We start from the raw sequence: 20,299 nt of genomic DNA on the forward strand, positions 1-20,299 counted from the left end.
TCAAGCAAAAACTGTAATCCACAGAGTACTGTTAAAGGCAAAAAGCAAGGCCCTAGCAAGAACTAAGAAGTCAGCGATGCTTGAGGAGGGCAGTTCTGAAGATGGCACAGCATCTAATATGAGGATAGATGTTTACCCCTCAGCTACATTCCAAGAATGGAATGAAATTTAGATCTTTCCTCGAGGACTACTCACTACTATTGTAGCAGGAACATTTGATACATACTCACATTCATATAGTACTATGTATATTTAAGGCACTTTTGAACATGGTGCATTAAAATAAACTGGAGGATATTTCAGTTTCAAAGCATTCAAATGACTGGAAAACAATCAACAGTAAGACAGGATTTCACCCAGCCTTTTACTGCAAAACTCTACAAAAGTCTGATTCATCTAGATTCAGAATATCAGCACAGAACTACTTTAGAAATACACCCACTTATTTCCCTGTACTGGAGTACTGCATTACACTAGCATCAAATTAAATCAATGAGAAAAATTGGCATTTCACACATGCTGCTAATTCCTGCAGTACTGCAGTAAGTGCTAATGCACAGAGGCACATTACAGACATAGCACACATTGCCACACTTACCAGATCATGCCTTGATTAAATATCAGTCCAAGCACATTCCCACTTATATCAAATTCTGAATATGATGGCTGAAAGAAATAACAAATGCTTTCATCAAATTTGCACAGAAGCTTCTGAAATGGTTTATCTAGATGAAAACTGTCACTTCCAACAGCAGTGTAATACTTGCATTGTGTTGTAAAGATGTTCATTGCATATTATCAGTGAATAATGAGACAAATGAGGATGGCTGAAGGCCAACAGACAGATTTTAATACTGGTTGCAGAATTTTATTGATGTTTGTTTTTCTTTCTTTGCTTAGAAGATGCTAATGGAGAATTAGATCTCTGGGTATTGGATAAATTTTAAAACAATAATCCCTATTTTATCCACTGGAGTGAAATCAAGATTTGGTAGTACCCTATCCATCCCCTGCCCTCTCCCGCCCCCACCCCAAAAAAGGGGCTGCTCAGTTTTAATTCCTTTTCAAATGGTAGAACTACATTTATATTTTAAATTTAGAAATTGCACTGTTGAAGAATTAATTAATTAAATGCCTTGTGAGAATTCAACAAAATACGCTCATAGTACTATATTTTAATATGCATAGCAATTTTAGGAATAGGAGGGTACTTCACAGAAATAGTGTGAATATTCACATGCTAAAATGTATAAAATATATGTGTTTTAGCACTGGAGTGTGCATACTAGGAGCAGTGATTCACCATGGATCCAATACAGCGAAAATGTAATGTTGGCTTCCTAACTTGTTATTCATATTAGCCAAGTGTCATTCATAGATTTCAGTGACATTTCCATGTCTTCACTCACCCCATTTACCAGACTTTTTAATTCATGAATATTTTCTAGCTGCAAGCACTGAGTACACTGAATATGAGCAACAAATTAAGTACACACTTATCAGTATTTATGCATGTGAGTGACGATCTGACAAGGACAGTTAAAATAGCAAATCAGATACTTACAAATCCATATTCCAAGTCCCAGCACCAGCAGTAATTGAAAAACCTAACAAAGACAGCTCTCAAGAAATCACCAATTAGAATTGTGATGTATGTTGTCATCGTGTCAGAGACTGTCAGCCGTACAAACTCCTATTAAAGCAATATTTTCTTTTAAGAATACATGTATGCAATAATAATTACAATAATGATAAAACACTGGACCAGTGTGTGACTAAATGTGCTTCCTGTGCTACTATTTGGTAAAGACTGTCTTCTCCCAGTTCAACAACTGAAAAATCCAGGAGAAAGACTGCCCTACATTTTTTACAGATATCCTCCACTTCTTCTTATGCTCATAACAAATTACATGATTAGTCTGAAAAATGTTTCCAGACAATACTGCTGCTATAGAAAAACTCTAAAACCCCTTCTGATCACTACAAGTCTGGGGAGATTCAAAAAAAGAAGAAAACTCTACGATACTTATTCCTCTTATTTCAGTAAGTTCCACTAAACTCTGCTGTATCAGGGCTTACCCTAATTGCCAAAAAAACTATTATTGTTCTCTCTGGTCTGAAAATACAGAGAAAATCAGCAGAGTAATGAGACCTGGGAGTTCTTAGCTAATCATTCCATATCAGTGAAAAGAGTTCAGTGTTTGTTTTCTTCCTGCCTTTCTGTTCCTTGCTGCCACTTGAGAGTATTGATAATAAGTGAGGAGACTGTCACAGTGAGGGAGCAATAGCACAAGTTGTGATTCAGTGGTGAATTCAGTCTCATGGGCAGGAAAAAAAAAAAAAAGAGAGAGAGAGATGATCAATCAGAGAAAAGAAACATGTTGGGAAATTCTTTGTAAGCATCATATCATATAATACGAATAATTATGAATGCTTAACTGTATCAAATAAAATGAGTAGATTTACTAAACTGATGTTCTTTATTTTACATGGTATTACTTGGCTTCTCAAATACACACTGCTAACAAGAGCTAATCTCACATATTTCCTTGTTGAGATATTCATCAGTCTGTTCTAAGTCTGTTGTCTTCAGAATCTGATTTTGCTTGATACAAACTTTGATCAGAATTACTACATTAATTGTTACCACTGATCCAACTTTCTTTTCATAGTTGCAGGCTTTGCAAGACAGAGGTGAGACAAAGAAGATGAAAAAAAGAAGAAGAAAAAATAGAAATCCTTTTATGCTGTTAACTATGCAGAAGGATCTCCCTACCAGATAAAATTCAAATAAATAGCTGTTTCTGAGCTTTGCAGCTTGAGAAAAAAATAAGTCTTACATCTTCATTTCCTCATGTTTTCGCAACTTAATTTAACTTATCAGCAGGAATAAACAGAAATTTAATATGATTTCTTGTAACAGACTATGTTTTATTTTCAAATATGAACTCAAAACGTTACATTACCTGGCCTACCATTGTTTCCCAACATGGTCCTCTAGGAACGTCTGCAGGGTCCACCTGTATTGGAGGAGCAGTTGAATTTTCTGGAATAGTGCCATTGTACAGACTGGCTTCCCATATTGTCATGTTATACTTGACTATCTTTTCTTCTTCCAACTAAATATTTAAATTAATGAGGAAAAAAAATAGATTATAAGGTTATACTACCAAAATCCTTTCTAATCCAAGACTCTCTCATCTTTCACTGATACGTCTGTGACAGTCTTAAACAGATATCTTTGACCTGGTGTATATTAAAAATAGTGAAGAGAGTTAAACTGCTTGCCTTGAGATTGATTTCATCCATTAGGGCAATAATGAAAGTGTAGAGATTGCCAAGAAAAAGAGCAAATATGCGTCCAAGCTGCCATCTTAGAGCTATTCGAGGGTGGTAGTTTTCCAGAGAACTGATTACATCAAATAAGGTTGGACAGAACATTCCCAAAAGTGACATGACCATGTTTACCTAGGGAGGTGGGAGAAGAAAAGAGAAAAAGTTTACAGTGAAATGTTAGAGGCAGGATCTATTATTATTACTAATTGTAGCGGTGAGTGCATTTTCAGTGCTACTTTTCATTTGGTATTTAGTTGAAATGAGTGAAGAGCAGAATACACACTGAGAGTCACAAGATGCTTTTGCAAAGAACAAAGTGAAAACTTATGATCTACTGTAGACATATGGAAGTGTGTTTTTTTTTTAATTTTATATTTTCCTTCAATCTCAGAAAAAAAGTCAAATACTAGATTTTTACCTACAATCTACATTTTAAGCAAAATTCAATCAGAGAATTTAGCAAAAATTATTAGCTATGTGAAACATTTCTCTAAAAGTACAATGTTAAATTAAATGGCTGAGACATCACTCATATCTTCACTGAATAAGCAAACACAAATTAGTCTTGATGCTTTCTGCATATATATTTTTTTTATGCCTCTAACAAGATTAATTCATCATCATATATGTATGGGAATTGAACAAGTTCACTGAAAGCAAACTGAGAAAAATAAGCTTTCATAGAAAGTTTGAAATTCAGCATAGATTGTGTATTCTACTGACAAGGGAGGCATTCCAAGCATCTAACATTCTGAAGTGATTGATAAAATGTATTGCAAATGTTCTTGAGTCTTTTGGTAAAATAATACAAAATCTAATTGACTGTGTCAGCCAAAAATGAAAATTGAAGAAGTTTAGAAGTTCATTTTTAAATTTCAATTTCAAATAACATTTCCTTACCAAAATTTCTTCCTTAAGGGACCATAAACAACCAAGTAACTGAAAACATTATCTCAAGTTAAATCACAAATCTCTGTGGAATAGATAGATATCTATAGATATCAGTATAGATGACTCATATTAAAGGCACTGAGTAAAAAGGAATTTATTTAGCCACAAAAAAACTTTTAAATACTTAAATGTCTTCCAGTTGCTCTGAAAATAACATCTCTTAAATATCCTGGAATCCATTTTTCTAGAACAATTGTAGTTTTTAATATGTTCTTACTTTCCTGATATCAAGAGACATAAGATTGGTTTTTGTTCTCATAAAAAATACGGCAACAGAAAAGCACTATTTAACTCTCTTTTTGTATATTCACACTCTTAGAAATTCTGATCTGCTGAACTGGGCTTCTTAATTAAAATAAGTAAATGGTTTGCTGTATTTCTTTCATTTTTTTTTGTTGGTTTTTAACGTTCAAGAGGTAATTTCTGGATTTTTATATTTCTATTTCATATTCATAGGAAATCAGTAGCGCACTCCACACACTTCTTGTGGCACCACAGAAGAAGTAGATTTTTTTATTACAGTAATCTACTCTTTCATGTGTATTTAGTGCTATTTCTGATACTTGGTTTGGGATGGTGGAGTTTATCTTATTTATGTTTTTAAAACTAAAATTTCACAAAGTATCTGTTTCTAACACATGCACTCTCAATCATCATTAAACAAAAGACATCATAAACTGTATGGCTTGACATGGCAAAGCTGCTAGAGACAACTACATCCAACACTGCAAATCATGAATTATTAAGACACAAAATCATTATAACTAGCTGAGTATCAAAGTTGTTATTAGACATGTTACATCCACTTGTAATGCTCTTAACTTTAAATCAGATTCCTCTTGCTGGAGAGTGGAAATGTAAGCATATGAACAGATGCCCTCGGTCACACTTGACCTAGCCTAGTCCTTGGGGCTAGCCCAGTTGTGAATGATGAAGAACAAAAAAAATGTCTATGAGTCCCAGACTCCAACTATTTTCACTTAAAATACTGCTTTAGTCAGTACTTTTTTTATCTTTAGTAGCTCCCAGACAATCTGTCTTATCTTAGAACAGTCTTCCTTCAGACAGACATAAATTTCAATACTTATACTACTGGCATCACCCATGCATTCCTTTTCTTTTGCTTTTTTGAATCTTGGTTCTACTTGACTCATTTGTTATCCCCTAATTCCTTGATTTTGGGTGATAGAAGAAAATGTATGGTATTCAAGTAGTTTTAAATATAGTAATTGTTAAGTTAATTGAAAATTATGAAGTTTCCTTGTTGCTGCACTGCTGGAAAGGCAGGAATTCAAATCACTGATTTTCTTTATCATTCAAAATTTTGTATATTTTTATTATGCTCTGCCTTTCTTCTTATTTATAAGAAGTAAGAATATTATTTCTCATTTTCTTTTTATCTGCATTTTCTCATGCTTTGACTTCCCATCTCAAAAACATTTCAAGTTCTGGGAGAAAGACATTAAGGTAAGAGGTGAAACAATGCACAAAAACTTGTAAACCTGAGAAGTGTGAAATGAAATGATTACACACAAACATGCAAGTGCTTACTGAAACAAAATATGGAATACTGAGCTTTCAAAATTAAAAAAAAAAAAAAAACTATAAAAACTATAAAAACTAATGTATTCCACAATGTAAAAGTTTAAAAAATCCTAATTTAGTTTCACAGAGTGTTATTATTATATTTTGCAGTTACTTATAGAATTTTTCTGAGTAGAAGGAAACATATCATTCATTGAATTTTATCACTTTAGTTTGATTTCAGAAGGGAATGGACTTATGTTCTGAACTTCCTGTCAACTTCAAGTTGAAGTGCTGGAGCAGATTTTCTTCCACTGTTCATATCATTGACAGTTCCACTGTGAATGCTGTTTTCTGTGATCTGGAAACCACAAGCTGGATGAGTGAATGGTGAGGTGGATTGAGAACTGGGTGAACTGCAGGACTCTGAGGGCTGTGATCAGTGACACAGTGTCAAGTATCCGGCTGTGTCCACCAGAGATCAATACAGGATCCAGCATTGTTTAACTTACTCATTAGAGGCCCAGATGTGGCGTATTTCTTTAAGGAACACAGTTTTGTACATGACTTTTCCAAAAAGAGTAAAATAAAGTAATTTTTTTGTCAACTGACTAAATCCAATTTAAGCAGGCCCATTTCTCTACATTCTAAAGGCAGATTGCTGAAGTCAATTTCTGTGTGAAGTTTTGGTGCTCTAAGTTAGGGAACGACATTGTTCATAACATCATTATCCATTCCCATCTGCTTTGTGAGGATGGCATTTTTTTGCTTTGCTGTAAATCAGAATTCAACTTCACACTCTTGCTCAGAGCTTTAACAAACACCTCGTTTTACAACATACAGAATAATATGTTTGTTAAGAAAGCAAAGTCTAACCAGCCTTTTATACAGCATTGCTGACTTTAGGTGCTTACTGTGTTCTGATTGCAAACACAATCATTTTCATTATTTCTCTAACAAGCAAAGCTCCATTTGCTCAAGAGGAAAGCGGATTGAACAGAAGAAAAGAAAGACAGTGGATTCCTAGACTGGCAGGTGAAGCTAGAAGGCATGTTTTGTTACACTGCATACTCGTATCTTAGAAGCCTCAGCTAACTTTGGACATGGTCACATACAAGTCACTTTCCTTGGACCAGTTTTAAGAGAAAAGCACCAGGAGAGCATGCTTCTTGAAGAGATACTGTGAGACCATAGAGTGGCAAGAAAAACAGTTTTAAGAGCCCCCCCAGAAATAAAGATTAAGCCCATAAAGGAAAACTGAACATGAAAGAGCACTTGAAAGAGCAAACCAAAGAATATTCTTTTTAATGAATTGGGAAGCAGAGAGACGCTCTTCAAGACCACTCAGAGAGTGATCAGGCACTGGAATGGCTGCCCAGAGAGGTGGTGGAGTCCCTGGCAGTGTTTAAGAGGCGCCTGGATGACGTGCTGCGTGATGTGGTTTAGTGCTTGTGGTGGCAATGGTGGTGAGGAGACGGTTGGACTGGATGATCTTATAGGTTGTTTCCAACCATGTGATTCTATGATTCTATGACTAGAAGAGTTCTTTTGTCACACATTTAGCACCCCTATTACAAGTACTTAAGTAATCAAGAGGGGAAAGAAAAGGAAAAAAAAGCAACATGCAGAGTAAAGGAGCAGTTTCAAACCACATCTATTTCAGAAATGTGCTAGCACGAACTTCATTTCTTTCCCACCACCCGTAGTTCTCCAGACCTTCCAGGGCAAATTTCTGGGATCTTCTCACAACAAAAAATATGAGGTAGCCACTCCCAGCAAGTGTGCACATGGCTAAGAAGTTAGCAAGCACCCTCAGGAACCGAGTCAAGTGAATATTTTCCTCCTTACGGCTCTCCTGCTCCTCCACGATAGCTTCCTGCACTTGTTAGAAACAAAAGATTATCAGTACTTTAATGGTCAAGACTCTACATTGCTTATCCTGTTAGAATTCAGTTAAATAAGTTGTGACAAAGCAAATGCACACCTGGGCATCATGTTTTCAGGCAAACACATATTGTATCAGAAAATCCGTTTTGGACCTTTATGGACTCTGGGGTTTGGGATCCCCAGAATTCACTTTGCTTTGATTTAGTGTATCCCCACTAATTCTCATTACACCTTCTCTCATGTTTCAGTATGAAATCAGCACTGCCTGCTTATGAGGTGCTGTGAGATTGAGTCACCAGCAATACACACATAGTTCGCTGCCAGAAAAGGAACTGTCACACTAAAAAAAATGCACATTTGTGATAAAACAGCAATACATATTGAGAATCAGAAATTGAGGGGGAATGAAAAAACTGTTTACACTTAGAATTACAGGAAAACAAACAAACAAACATTACACAGCTTCAGACTGTAATATGAAATGTTTGCCTAGTATTTACCCTTGGCCATGACTCTGCTGTAAAAGAAGTCTCAAGCTTCCTGCTTTTGCCAGCAGAAACAGAATTTCTCTCTGTAATGTCTTCATGAAAAAGAAGTTTGTTTACAGCTTCTTGTTTTGATAGAGACATCAGTTGTGCAGAAGGGAAGCTGGATTCTTGAATTGTAATTTTATTTATTTGTTTATTTTTTAATCTTGATTTCACTTTTCCTACTGCATGTGTTCATTATGTAAAGGAAAGGAGACTGCAGCAGCTTTTAAGAAAAACCTCGAGAACATCAGCCAAGCTAAGGCTTCACACTTTCCTTGTTGGCAAAAATTACAGTAAATGTTCATGAGTGTATTTCTCAAAAATAAGTCCCCATCTCAACTGATTTATGTTCTTCTCCAAATGTCATTCAATAGCTGACTTTCACAGGCAGGCATGGAAGTTTCAAAGACATTCAATGCTTAGTATTTTGTGTCTGTTTTCCTAAGACCTTTTCTTTCCATTTATCTTACATGCAGATAAATTTTATGCCTATAGTTGGAAAGGTGGGCAGTATGTAGAAACAAACTGGTTATATCACTAGTGCAGAAAGAAACAGTGTGGTGCATGATAGGACAGTATAGCTAATGCTTGGTTCTCCAGTTCCTATTGCTGTTTAACATCATGACTGCAAATCCAGTTGGTTAAGCATCTAGGTTCCAGACAGTTTATACTTGGCATTAGTTTCATCTGATTCACAATAATGTGAAAGATAAATCAAATTACATCTCTCTAGTGATCTTTGTTTTACCTTAAAGCTGGTAGTGATGGAAGCAAACTTATTATCTGCTGTCTCAGGATTGCCAATCAGGTAGTCCCAGCTTGTGAACATTTTCCAGCTGAAATTAAAGCTAGTATCATCCCCACCACCATCATCATTTGCATTCCTTGCCATTCTACAAAAATTGAAAAGATGCAGAAAGGCTCAATTAGAGCTAGTTTTGCTCTGAATGTTTTTAAAATTCTACTTAAAGTTCGAACTCTATTCTGAAATACATATATTTTATTATAATCACTCATGAACAAAATCTATTTCAAACAAGGGAAAACAATGGAGATTTTGATTTTTTTAGAGAATTTATCAGATAATAATACTCATTTTCATGAGAAAAAAAATCAATGTATCTCGTGAACATCTCAGAGGAATTCTGCTGAATAAGAAACTCAAACACAATGTTAGGTAGATCTCTCAAAAAAGTTGCAGTAGATTTTGATTAGAGACTTCATTAAGAAGAAGAGAATAATTCTAAAATAACTAGCCAAAACAAAATAAAAAATCACTAAATAAAGCTCTCAGGCTTGCCTCCCATTTCACATGTATTTTTAAGTGAGATTTGTAACAGTACCCACAAACATCAAATTCCTTCTTAATTGTTTTGATCTCATCTTGACTACTAAATTTACTCATTTAATCTTGGACATTGCATTGATTTTTTTTGGTCAGGAAAATGCAATCCTTTTTTTTTTTTTTTTGAAGCTGTAGATTCATTTTATTAATATCAATACGTAGTATATAACTTATTTCTAACTGTCCAGTGAAATTCATACACTCAAATAGAGAAATAGAATTATAAGTCAGGGGCACAGCAAACGCTTTGGAGCTGGCATAGTCTAATGCCAGTTTGTTGTTGTTGTTACTGTTTATTTACAGAAAGGCATATTATGAAACACTCTTGATAGGATCTGCCCTGCTGCTGATTTTAGACTAAGGTAATTTTAGACTAAGGTAAGAGCCTAAAATTCTAAAGAGTTCCTAACAAAATAGAGAACAATCCTGTGCTCAGAATGTCATTTATTTGAGACCAGAAATGTTTCCATATTGTTTCCATAGGATGAGTTGTAGAGTGAAGCTGTAATTATAGTTATTTTTCCTAAATACAATAATACTACTTATACTCTTCACCAACTCTTTCATGCATTCATGCATTCTCTTTCCAGATGAAAATTAACAGGACATGTTGCACTACTTTCTGGAAAAACAGCAATAATCAGTAGACTGCAAGAGCTGCTCTTAAGATCACCTAGTAACAGACCAGCAGTAATGTCACATGGCCAGGTGAGAAGGAAGAATCTACATACAGCATGATTTCCCTCTGTTTTGCACTCAGGAATCCTGTTAGAATAATTTTTAGCTTTAGTTTTTATTTGTCTGTGTGACTATCAAATATTACTCTCTTTTTAATCTTCACAAATACATAAATAACTATTATAAAGGATGTTTTCAACCTAAATTAATGACTTTTATTATTGAATGAGTGTTTTGTTCTCCAAAATACAAATGTGTAATTGAAGAGGTTTTTTCTGTTTTTTGTTGTTGTTGTTGTTGTTTTGTTTTGTTTTGTTTTTTCCCCTTCTGGAATGCTTTTTTCCTATGCAGGAAACCATATAACAGTTGAAAAACTGAATATGATTTAATCTAGTGCTTTTGAAAGTGGAAAATGTTGGCTACATCACAAAATACTGGAATATTTTAACTGTGATTTTCTTTAAATTCACAAATGTCCTTGCATCCTGACCTACAATGTTCCAATTATTCCAAACTAAGAAACTTCTAAATCTGTTTTTCTAGCTAAGGGCATTTGTTGAGGTAGGTGATCACTGTACTTGAATCAAGGTTATTAAACACTATGTTCACTAACAGTATATCTCCTCTGAAACTATTAGAATCATCATTGTTTATACAAATAATATAAAATAATAGTGAATGAATATTCATCTAATTCTGCTAGTAAGATAAAATTTAAATCCAGAATTTGAGAGCCAAAAGCCTAAAACCTCACTAGTTGTACTGCCTAGGCCCAGTTTCACTTACACATATGTTTCCTACTGATTTAACTTTATGTTTACTACATTTCATTAAGCACAGTTTTCCTGGATAAAACGCTGCCGGAGATAATTATTTTCGGGACATTAAATCTTCACTGTGATCAATATTATTCTTTGATACTATTGTGTAAACATGACTTAACCACTATAGACTTGTGGACAGTCATTTACTGCTGGCTATGAATTACATAGAGAATTATTTGCCAAATGTTTCTTTCTTTTTTGCCTTCTTTCTCCTTAATTCAATTCACATAAGGTATCACTGAAAGAAGAACAGTTGAATTTCCAGAATGTTAACTGCCATTATGCTAGATGCAGAGCATTATGAAAATATGGTCTGACGGTTCTGTTCCTTACTTCATGCATTCATTTCACAGTTTGAAGTTGCAGGAAGGAAGTACTGGTATTTCTGTGAGGATTTTTCCCAGCGACAAAACACTGAAAGACAGCTGCTGCAAAAGTAAATAAGAACAGGCCCAAGGAATTATATACAACTTTAACAGAATTCAGCTTTTCCTTGCATTTTCGCTCTACTGATGTTGCATTTGTCCTGCTCTTAAGATTGCTACATTCCAAAGTGTATTTTCTGAAAGAAAATCCGAGTGACTAACATTGATATTACTTGTTTTTATAAGTGTGAACTTACGTTCGAATGACAATCATAAAGCTGTAGCCAATAGTCCCAACGCCAACAAGGAAATAGGAAAGAGGCATCCTGAACTTGAGCCATCCAATTGTCCTCTGATTATTGTAATAACCGTAAAAAAGCACAGAATACTGTGCAAAGCCCTGAAAATTTAACAAGAAGATGTAACATCACAAATCTGTTAGAAATGCACAGAATCAGAATCCTACCAGTTTCAACATGATGAAGCGTTATTTTCAAGTGTGTTCAAAATGGTCATAGGCATTACGGTAATAAAGCTCACAGGAAGGAGGAAAACCATTTTTGTAATATTAAAAAAATAGAATACTTAATGTAAATTTTCAAATCTTTTACCTTTAAAACTTTTCATGGCAACTCTATCTACAATTAAATAAAATTCATCTTCATATTTTGTTTTATAAATTACTTGCAACAGAAATGAAATATTTTTTGCTTCATTTCCACATTCTTGCATAACTTATTTGACAAAATTCTCATGTAACTTTTTTGTCTAGTAGCCCTTTTCTGTTCACTGGGTGATCATTTAATATGTTAGTCATTACATAACTACATTTTTTTGGATGATTATTCACTATGTAGGTGTTTTAAAAACATTTAGACTCCAAGGCTATACAGAGTGTGAGGTAGGCATATGTTTCTTTTCAGCAGTCTGGGCATTTTTTTTATTTTTCTAAAAGCAACAAGAATCCCCTTCCCTTCTACAGATCAGTTTGATGATTTTTCAGGGTAATTTACTAGTACATGGTTAACTATAAACAATTGCTGGTGTCTAAAATGATCCAAATAAATGAGGCTTTCTGATAATCCTCAGATTACAGCTAGAAGACTGTACGTAGAAACTTTCTGACAGCAGCTCACCATGGCTACAGCTCCAGTTGAATGCAATGAATTCAAGTCAAATACAGTGTTCTGTCAAAATGCAATTGGTGGATAGATCATTTTGACACTGATACAGTAATATGAGGTTTCTGTTAGTTGAAAAGAGCCATTTACTTCCCTTCTGGTGTTCAGTATCTCATATTATTTAAAAGACATTTCTCATTGCAACATGCACTTTGTCTATAGTAGCTGTCACTACAACTGAATCATAGTATAAACTAAAAGAAAATAGATTTAGCAGTTATTAGCTGAAAATGAAGTATATGCCATAAATAATTATTAAATAAATAAATTATATAAAATAATACTCTTAACTTACTTTGTAGCATTCCATAACTGCTACCAAATAAAAGACTACTTAATTGAAGATATCACTGTTTTCAGGCAATATTTTTCAATCTGACATTCCTCAAGAAAATTCTTTTTTACCCTCAATATTTTAGAGGATTCATTCCTTTCATTGCCCTCTTCTATTTTAATTTCCATTGCATCTGCTCCCTGTATTAACTGCTGCTTTTATTTACTAAACTTTCTACATAGCTGTCAAATGCTGTTTCTCTCTGTTGTTATAACTTCCTCCTCCTTCTACCTTCTGACTACATTCTTCATTTCTCAGCTCTATTTATTTTCAAAACTTTATTCCTATTTGCTGCATAAGCCTCTTTTAGTCTGTATTCTCTTTATAAAGGCTTCAATTCACTACACAATTCATATTTCTCCAATAGCTCCCTGACGCTTTAATATCTGTTTAAAATCTCATCATTATCTAAATTCCCAGCTACATGTCTAGACATATTCTTCCTGTCATTCAAGTATGTAACTCCTGATGAGCTAAACATTTTATGCAGCAGTCCTTGGAAAATATTATACAGACGTTTTCCTAGAAAAGTAATGTTCACTTCTATCCATATCTATACAAGAAGGGACCATTGTGGAATTAGTAAAGCAGAAGTCATCTGACCACTTTATATGTATTTACAGTCAAAAGAGAGACAATCAATGTGTTTTCTACATATTACTACATTAGTTTAACATACAGCGTTTTGCAATTAACAAGCCTGAAAGACTTTGCTCATAAATGAGAAAATGAATTTACGAAGTTAAGTATTTTCCCGTGTTCAGTGGTCTGATTACCAGATTCTTCTTGCACTGTTGGCTGAATATTTAAAATAAAGACAAAAAGGAGCCAAAATGTGAAGGCATTTCAGGCAGTACATAAGAGTACTGAGCTACAAAGAACCCTGAGATCTAGATATTAGAAGATTAAGAATCTCTATACACCCGAACCAGAGTCAAAAATGCTAATATTAAGGAGAGGCATAATCATTCCACATTACTATATCTTTTTTAGGGAAGATAACAGATGGGTTTAATGCTGGATACATACAAAAATTTTCCTGTGCCCTGATGAAAATGCTCAAGCAGAGCTTAGCATTCAGCACTGTTCCATGCCACCAGCACAGGTGGAGCAGGATCTCAAAGACACCAAAACCACACAGAGAAGCTGTTTCTAAACGTAAGTCAGTATGCTAATGATTGGATGCACTGAGCTCTAAGTTGGAGGAATTTGCACTTGAGTTTATTTCCCAAAGAAATTAGTTTGGTTGCAACAATTATATTTGTGTTTTCTACTGCTGCAAAAACTCAAGTGCTAGAAGATACATCTTTACAGTATTGGTGCTCCTTAGAGAAAAGGAGTGCAGCAGACTGAGAGGTAGATTACTCACTATTATCTCAATGGATGCTGCTTCTATCAATATGAAGGAAAATCTTAACTAGACTCACACCATTTCACAGATGAAAAATACCTTTTTTTGACCACTATCTATAGACCACTGTCTATAAAGAACTCTAACAACCTTCTAACTAATATGCTGCAATACAAAATTTATCCCCAGCTGACTTTATACCAAGTTGGATCATCTTTATACAAAGAGGAGAACAGCAGAAACATGTCACATGCAAAATTAGACTAGCTGTTTTCAGGATGAAAAAGGAGAATGACACCTTTGGGAATAAACTGCTAACCTACTAAATACAGATGATCAAATTCATCCTTAATAGACCCTCAATATATAGAGATGTGGATCCAGTACAGAAAATTTTTCCAGTGAGTCTTTGTATTGCTTAAAATACTGAAATGTATATGTGGACTCTGAGATTTGTCATAAATTTTACCTCTGTGAAAAATCTATGCTCAGAATTTGGGTAAAAATGAAATAAATTACTTCTACTTCAATTTTCTCCTGAAATATTCCACATTAAATCTTCAAATATTAAATAATGAATCCAAAGTTCTTAATAATCAAAAAGTCATGTGAAAATGCATCATTGCAAGATTATGCACTTACACTAAAATCCCAAAGGGTAGCAAAGTTCATAGCTGTAGCTTCTTCAGCTCTTGGAACAGTTTTTCTAGGTAAAGAGCCATATGGCTTTCCCATCAATGCCTAGAAACAAGAAATGATAGCAATTTACATTTTAAAGCAAAATACCAACAAAGGGAAGGGATAGTGATCTGTCAGTTCTTAGGAAGACTCTCCTTGTGCTCCTTAGCGCCTTAATGAGAATGACCTACTTCCCCACCTTCTCACATTAATATTTGAAACTATGCCTAAAGTATGCATTAATGATATTTTCTACATTTAAAGTGACATTTCACTAGCATCAGTGTGTTATCATGTCACAGTCAAAGGCAATAATGCTCAAATTCATCAGAAGAGCTTGTTTTAAAGACAAAACCAAAAGATTAGTTTCTCTTGTAAAATGGGATTTCATTGGTTATTTAACTGAAATACGTGGGAAGATGCAAGGGATACCATTTTTGGATTCTCAATCCCAGTGTTCTGGCAAGATGCCATGAGTATACATCCTCATGGGATACTTCCCAGGCCTTTCCCTGTGAATAGCTGGGCATATTCTCTTGTGGAAATGGATCACACAATTGAAATGTTATACTAAGGAACAATTGGAAATTCCCAATTTACAATTTCTGATTTGTAAATTGGGAATTTTATAAATTTGGGAATATTCTCTAGAGAATAAAGTGAGAGATTGAGAAAGATTGAAAGAGAGTAGATGAAAGAACAATTTCAATTTCATACCAGCCCTCTTTTTTGAAAAGTTCAGCACTATTTTAGGCCATGCAAGACCATTTTGGGGACAGAATCTTAACATACATTTTTCTGTTAAGACTAATTCAAGATAACTCTCTAAAGACAGCCTTCAATGAAGAAAATATGCCTTTATGACTTTTGTACATCTTAAGAGTTTTTAATGGCACATAACGAGATTATAAAATTTGAAGGTCAGGTCCTATGAAATGTCACAGCAAAGACAGAAATTTACACACCAATCTTCAATGAAAATTTAAAAAAATCACACCTCAGGCACCATTACAAGTCCAAACGTCAGACCAAAGAGAATCATGTTTATTCCATACATCCAGCGTAAGAATATGAAATAAGATGCTACCGATGACCCAAAGTGACCTATGAAAACGTAAGATGTAAAAAAAAGGGAATATCAGTTAGTCTTTACATGATCCTGTGGCCCAGAACAAGCTAAAATGTTGGACTCTCATGGTCTAGAGCTCTGCCTGTTTCATGGGTTCTTTTGGACCAGTGTTAATATCCTCATTCTTTTGGGAATGATTTCAGGAAGCAGAAAGCAACATGGAAAATGGTGAGAACAAGTTTTTTATTCACTACCGTGGACAGCATAAAACTAAGCAGAGTTTAAAATGAAGTTTTATTTTCTAGGGCTTATAAACTGCAATTACCTTTTTCTTCCTCTTCCTTACTCTGTTTCCTTACTATTCATTTCTTAATACTGAATGATATTGGTGATTATCATAGAAAGGACTCTTTCAAGAATTTTTGTGTCTGAACAATGGAGGTCCACCTACTGCTGGCCCACAGAGCCAGAAGAAGAAAGGTCTCTATAACTTTTAAATGTGTAGTTAATGCCAGTCTGCATTCATATGAGTGCTGCTCTGAAAGTAATGCCTCCTATTTTATTATGCTGGCCAACAATGTCAGAGACAAACAATGGTGGTATGGAAGTAGAGGAGGTTCAAGTTGCATAGTACGAAAAATTTCTTCTCCAGAACAGTGTTCAAGTGCTGGAATGGGCTGCTCAGGAAAGTGGTTGAATCATCGTCCCTGGAGGTGTTCAAGAAATGTTTAGATGTTCCACTAAAGGACATCGTTCAGTGAGAAAATATTGGTGGTAGGTGGACAGTTGGACTGGATGATCTTGGAAGTCTTTTCCAACTTTGGTAATTCTATGATTCTATGACTCCATGATTTCCATCAATACCCTGTTACTTTCTGTTGCCATGAGACAGATGGCAGCAGAGGGACAGTGACAAAACAGTGTCTGACATGGAAGTGAATATGAAGCAAAGGTTTTTCACTGAATGACGCCCACTGACATTCACTGATGGTTGATGAATACTTATGGAGACCAAATAGCGGATGTGAGCACGGTGAGGCAGTGGGTAGTGCGTTTCAGCAGTAGTGACAGTGATGTGACAGGTAAGCCACAGTCTAGATGACCATGCACAAATGTCACACCACAAAATGAAAAGTGTCTCAATAAGTTAATCCATGCAAATCAGCAGATTAAGACCAGAGAACTGTACGGAGTTCAATATCACCTTCAGTGTACTGAAAACGATTGTGGCAATGTTGGTACATCAGGTGGGTCCTACAGATCCTCAAACAAGAACAGAAAGAATATTTTATGCAAGTTAATCAGGGCCTATATATGAGCGCAGCATGCAGACTCCTGTTCATCATGGGAGAACATGTGTAGTTAATGGTGGCGGCTATTTTGAAAAACAGTGTTCTGTTATTGTGCTCCCTGTATGCCTTGTAGGAGGCTTTACTTTCAGAGCAATCATTATATTCCTGCAATAATTCTAATCTATAAGGCAAAGATTGATTTGAGACAAGTCATACTTTCTTATTCAGCTGCAAGTGAAAGACTGAGGAATAAAGATGAGTGTTTCCCAGTGGTAAGAATATTCTACTTACTGCCTACTGTTAACACTTACAGCCTCACCTGCTTGGAATTCTTTTATAAACAACTCATTTTGAGACCAGAAAATGAAAATCATCTTCATGTAAGAGTACAGAAATGACTTATGCTTAAAAATAACTGGTTAGAAGTTAACAGCTAAGGAGATTTGCTGAGTATTAACCACTTCCTCACATAAATGTATTCAGACAGATAAGGAAGTCTCCTATAAAGAGTATTCTGCACATAGATGACAGGCTTTTATTTCATTCATAAGCTTTCTACTTACACTTTCTATTAGTTAGGATCAACACTCAAATAGAATTTGAAGTTTCATAAATTTTAACTCTTTCAGCTGCTGCTGACATCACCTACTGCATTTGTTGGTATTTATATCTCTGTGCTTAATGGCCACTTTTGTGTTCAAAGAAAATAGCTCCTAGCGTAATATTAGCATTTACCCTAGAGTATTACTTTAAAATGTTACCTCTGGTTTCTTTGGAATAAGAAGCTGTTTGTCTATTTATAATCCCTTGGTCCTTCTGTTGCATAGAGCAGATGCTACTTAGAAACATTCATTTTCAGGTATGTTGATCTAGTGAATAAAATACACCAGATGGTATATTTCTTCTGATGGTAAAAAATAATCACAAAATAAATTCTAGTGTGAACTTGCACTACTGTGTAGCAATATGGAAAGCAATTGTACAGACACAGTTCTAAAGAAATGAACTGTGTCAGTGCATTTTATATTCATTTTATATAGTGCATCAGGTTTCTAAGACTGGTTCAAACAATCTATTTTGCCTGTCACAATCTGATATTTGCTGCATATTTTACTGTACTGTCTCCTTCAGAAATGAGCAGTTGAGTAGACGATGGTTGATTTCTTCAGTGCAACTACATTTTGCTGCAAAACTACAACCCATCACAGACACAGTGGTGTCTGATGATGATATCTGTATGCTAAGTATTGATCCTAGAGTACAATCCTAGTGTTTGACAGCTTTCTTTCATCTCTCCTCATTCTTCTGTGCATTCTGAGGGATCCAGTGTTCAAGTGTGAGGTAACTTCTGCCAACAGGATTCTCTGAATTGTTCAGTGTGTTTCCTTCAGCAAGACCTATTATGTGCTTAAGTCAGTAGTGTTACTGTTGTTACACAAGTAATTAAACTTAGTCTGGAAAGAGAAAGCCACTGGCATTGTGACATAGGAGCCAAAGGGCAACCAAGTCTTTGTTCGGTTTGTAGCCATCTAGAAGCCCATTTCCTCCTGCAAAGTTGCTTCTGCTGCGTCTTTAACACAACTGCACTGCTGCAGACATCAACAATTAAGAAAATTTTATTTCGTGGAGTTCACGCATACCAACTTGAAGCTGTGTGGAATATATTCTGTATTTGATTTCTAATTACATCTGGAGGTTTTGACCAGAGTTTGATAATAAAATAAGGTTTTTTAAAAGTGATCTCATACTAGCTCTGCTAACTTTGCAACACCTCTTAAATAAGTCTAAAGATTATGAAAAAAACGTCATAGAAATAATTATGATATACAGACAAAATAAAGTGGAGGTAGACAACAACTAAATTTCAATATCTCTTTTCCAAGTTTAACTTTGATACTGTCTTATTATCTGTAAGGTGCCTAACATTCTCTCAAGGACATTTTGAACAGGTTACAAAATCAATTTTAATATTAATGAAAGAAGAAATATTCATGTGTTTTATACCTGTATGTATGAACAAGGAAGTACTTCTAAAGTACTGTAATTTAGAATTTTGGCATGCATTAGAGATACAATACTAGATAGTACTCTTTATTATCATTCACAAGTACTTACTTTCAATCTCTTTAATTTTCATTTCCCAGGGTATGCAGGCTGTCTTAAAATTCTCAAAATCTCTTTGGAATTTCATCCATTTCTGAAACATTCATGGAGTTTAAAAAAATCATTTCTGACACCTGATGTTCAATTTCCCTTTGAGCTAACTAATATAACCCCGTAGTCATACACACAGTTCTTTGGCAGAACACACTGTGGCAGAAGCACTAGCTTATGAAGAGTCATCTCTTTTTCGTTTGTTCTGAATATGTCTCCCACTGCCTTTATGTGAAGTTCCCATTTCTTCCACAAGAAAAGTGATTATATAATCCCTTCCTTTCATGACATTCAGTTTTTGGAATTGTTTCTGAGAATTTAATTTGTTCTTTCCTTTGCTATACATAATTCAGATTTGGAGCTCAAGCTGTGTCATTTAATTGCAATTACTCTACTTACTACTTTATCTATTGGATAAGTGGAACTTCCATAATTGAGCTTCTTGTGCACAGCTCAGTTTTAAAGCCTAATACCTTTTTTGTGAATATTAATGTTAATAAGATGTGACTACACAGCTGCCTGCAGAAAAGCCAATTTACCTAAGGATAAACCTGGATAGAATAAGTAGTCCTGTCAAACATTTGTAGTATCATTCCACAACAGCATTTCATTTTGAGTAGGAGTGTACTTTTGAAATGAATCTTCCAAACCAGCCAATTTACCACATTCACTTTAAAGATCTACCAAAGTATAAAACTCATTCGAAAAACATACTTTAGAAGTGTACTAATCCATATCCACTGCTGTGTATTTAGTTCATGGAATCACTTGGATCAAAGTAAAACTGACCAGAACAAATA

At 34.8% G+C, this 20,299-nt stretch overlaps 1 protein-coding gene across 4 annotated transcripts in view; it reads right to left on the minus strand.

Annotated features, from left to right (window-relative positions):
- TMC1 (transmembrane channel like 1) overlaps positions 1-20,299 on the minus strand; it is a 112,113-nt gene that overhangs the window by 9,583 nt on the left and 82,231 nt on the right. For 3 of the 4 annotated variants that reach the window (XM_052701302.1, XM_052701303.1, XM_052701304.1), the window contains exons 7-16: positions 19,461-19,542; positions 15,982-16,088; positions 14,949-15,047; positions 11,698-11,840; positions 8,977-9,121; positions 7,493-7,687; positions 3,289-3,468; positions 2,967-3,119; positions 1,565-1,693; positions 599-666 (exon numbers count right to left, since the gene is read on the minus strand). In XM_052701302.1, coding sequence (XP_052557262.1) covers positions 599-666; positions 1,565-1,693; positions 2,967-3,119; positions 3,289-3,468; positions 7,493-7,687; positions 8,977-9,121; positions 11,698-11,840; positions 14,949-15,047; positions 15,982-16,088; positions 19,461-19,542 — 1,301 coding nt within the window. The remainder of the gene's footprint in view (positions 1-598; positions 667-1,564; positions 1,694-2,966; positions 3,120-3,288; positions 3,469-7,492; positions 7,688-8,976; positions 9,122-11,697; positions 11,841-14,948; positions 15,048-15,981; positions 16,089-19,460; positions 19,543-20,299) is intronic. The other variant, XM_052701305.1, reaches the window with a different exon arrangement.

Source organism: Tympanuchus pallidicinctus, unplaced genomic scaffold (assembly GCF_026119805.1).
Source record: "Tympanuchus pallidicinctus isolate F22 unplaced genomic scaffold, pur_lepc_1.0 scaffold4, whole genome shotgun sequence".
Classification (NCBI taxonomy): Eukaryota; Metazoa; Chordata; class Aves; order Galliformes; family Phasianidae; genus Tympanuchus; species Tympanuchus pallidicinctus.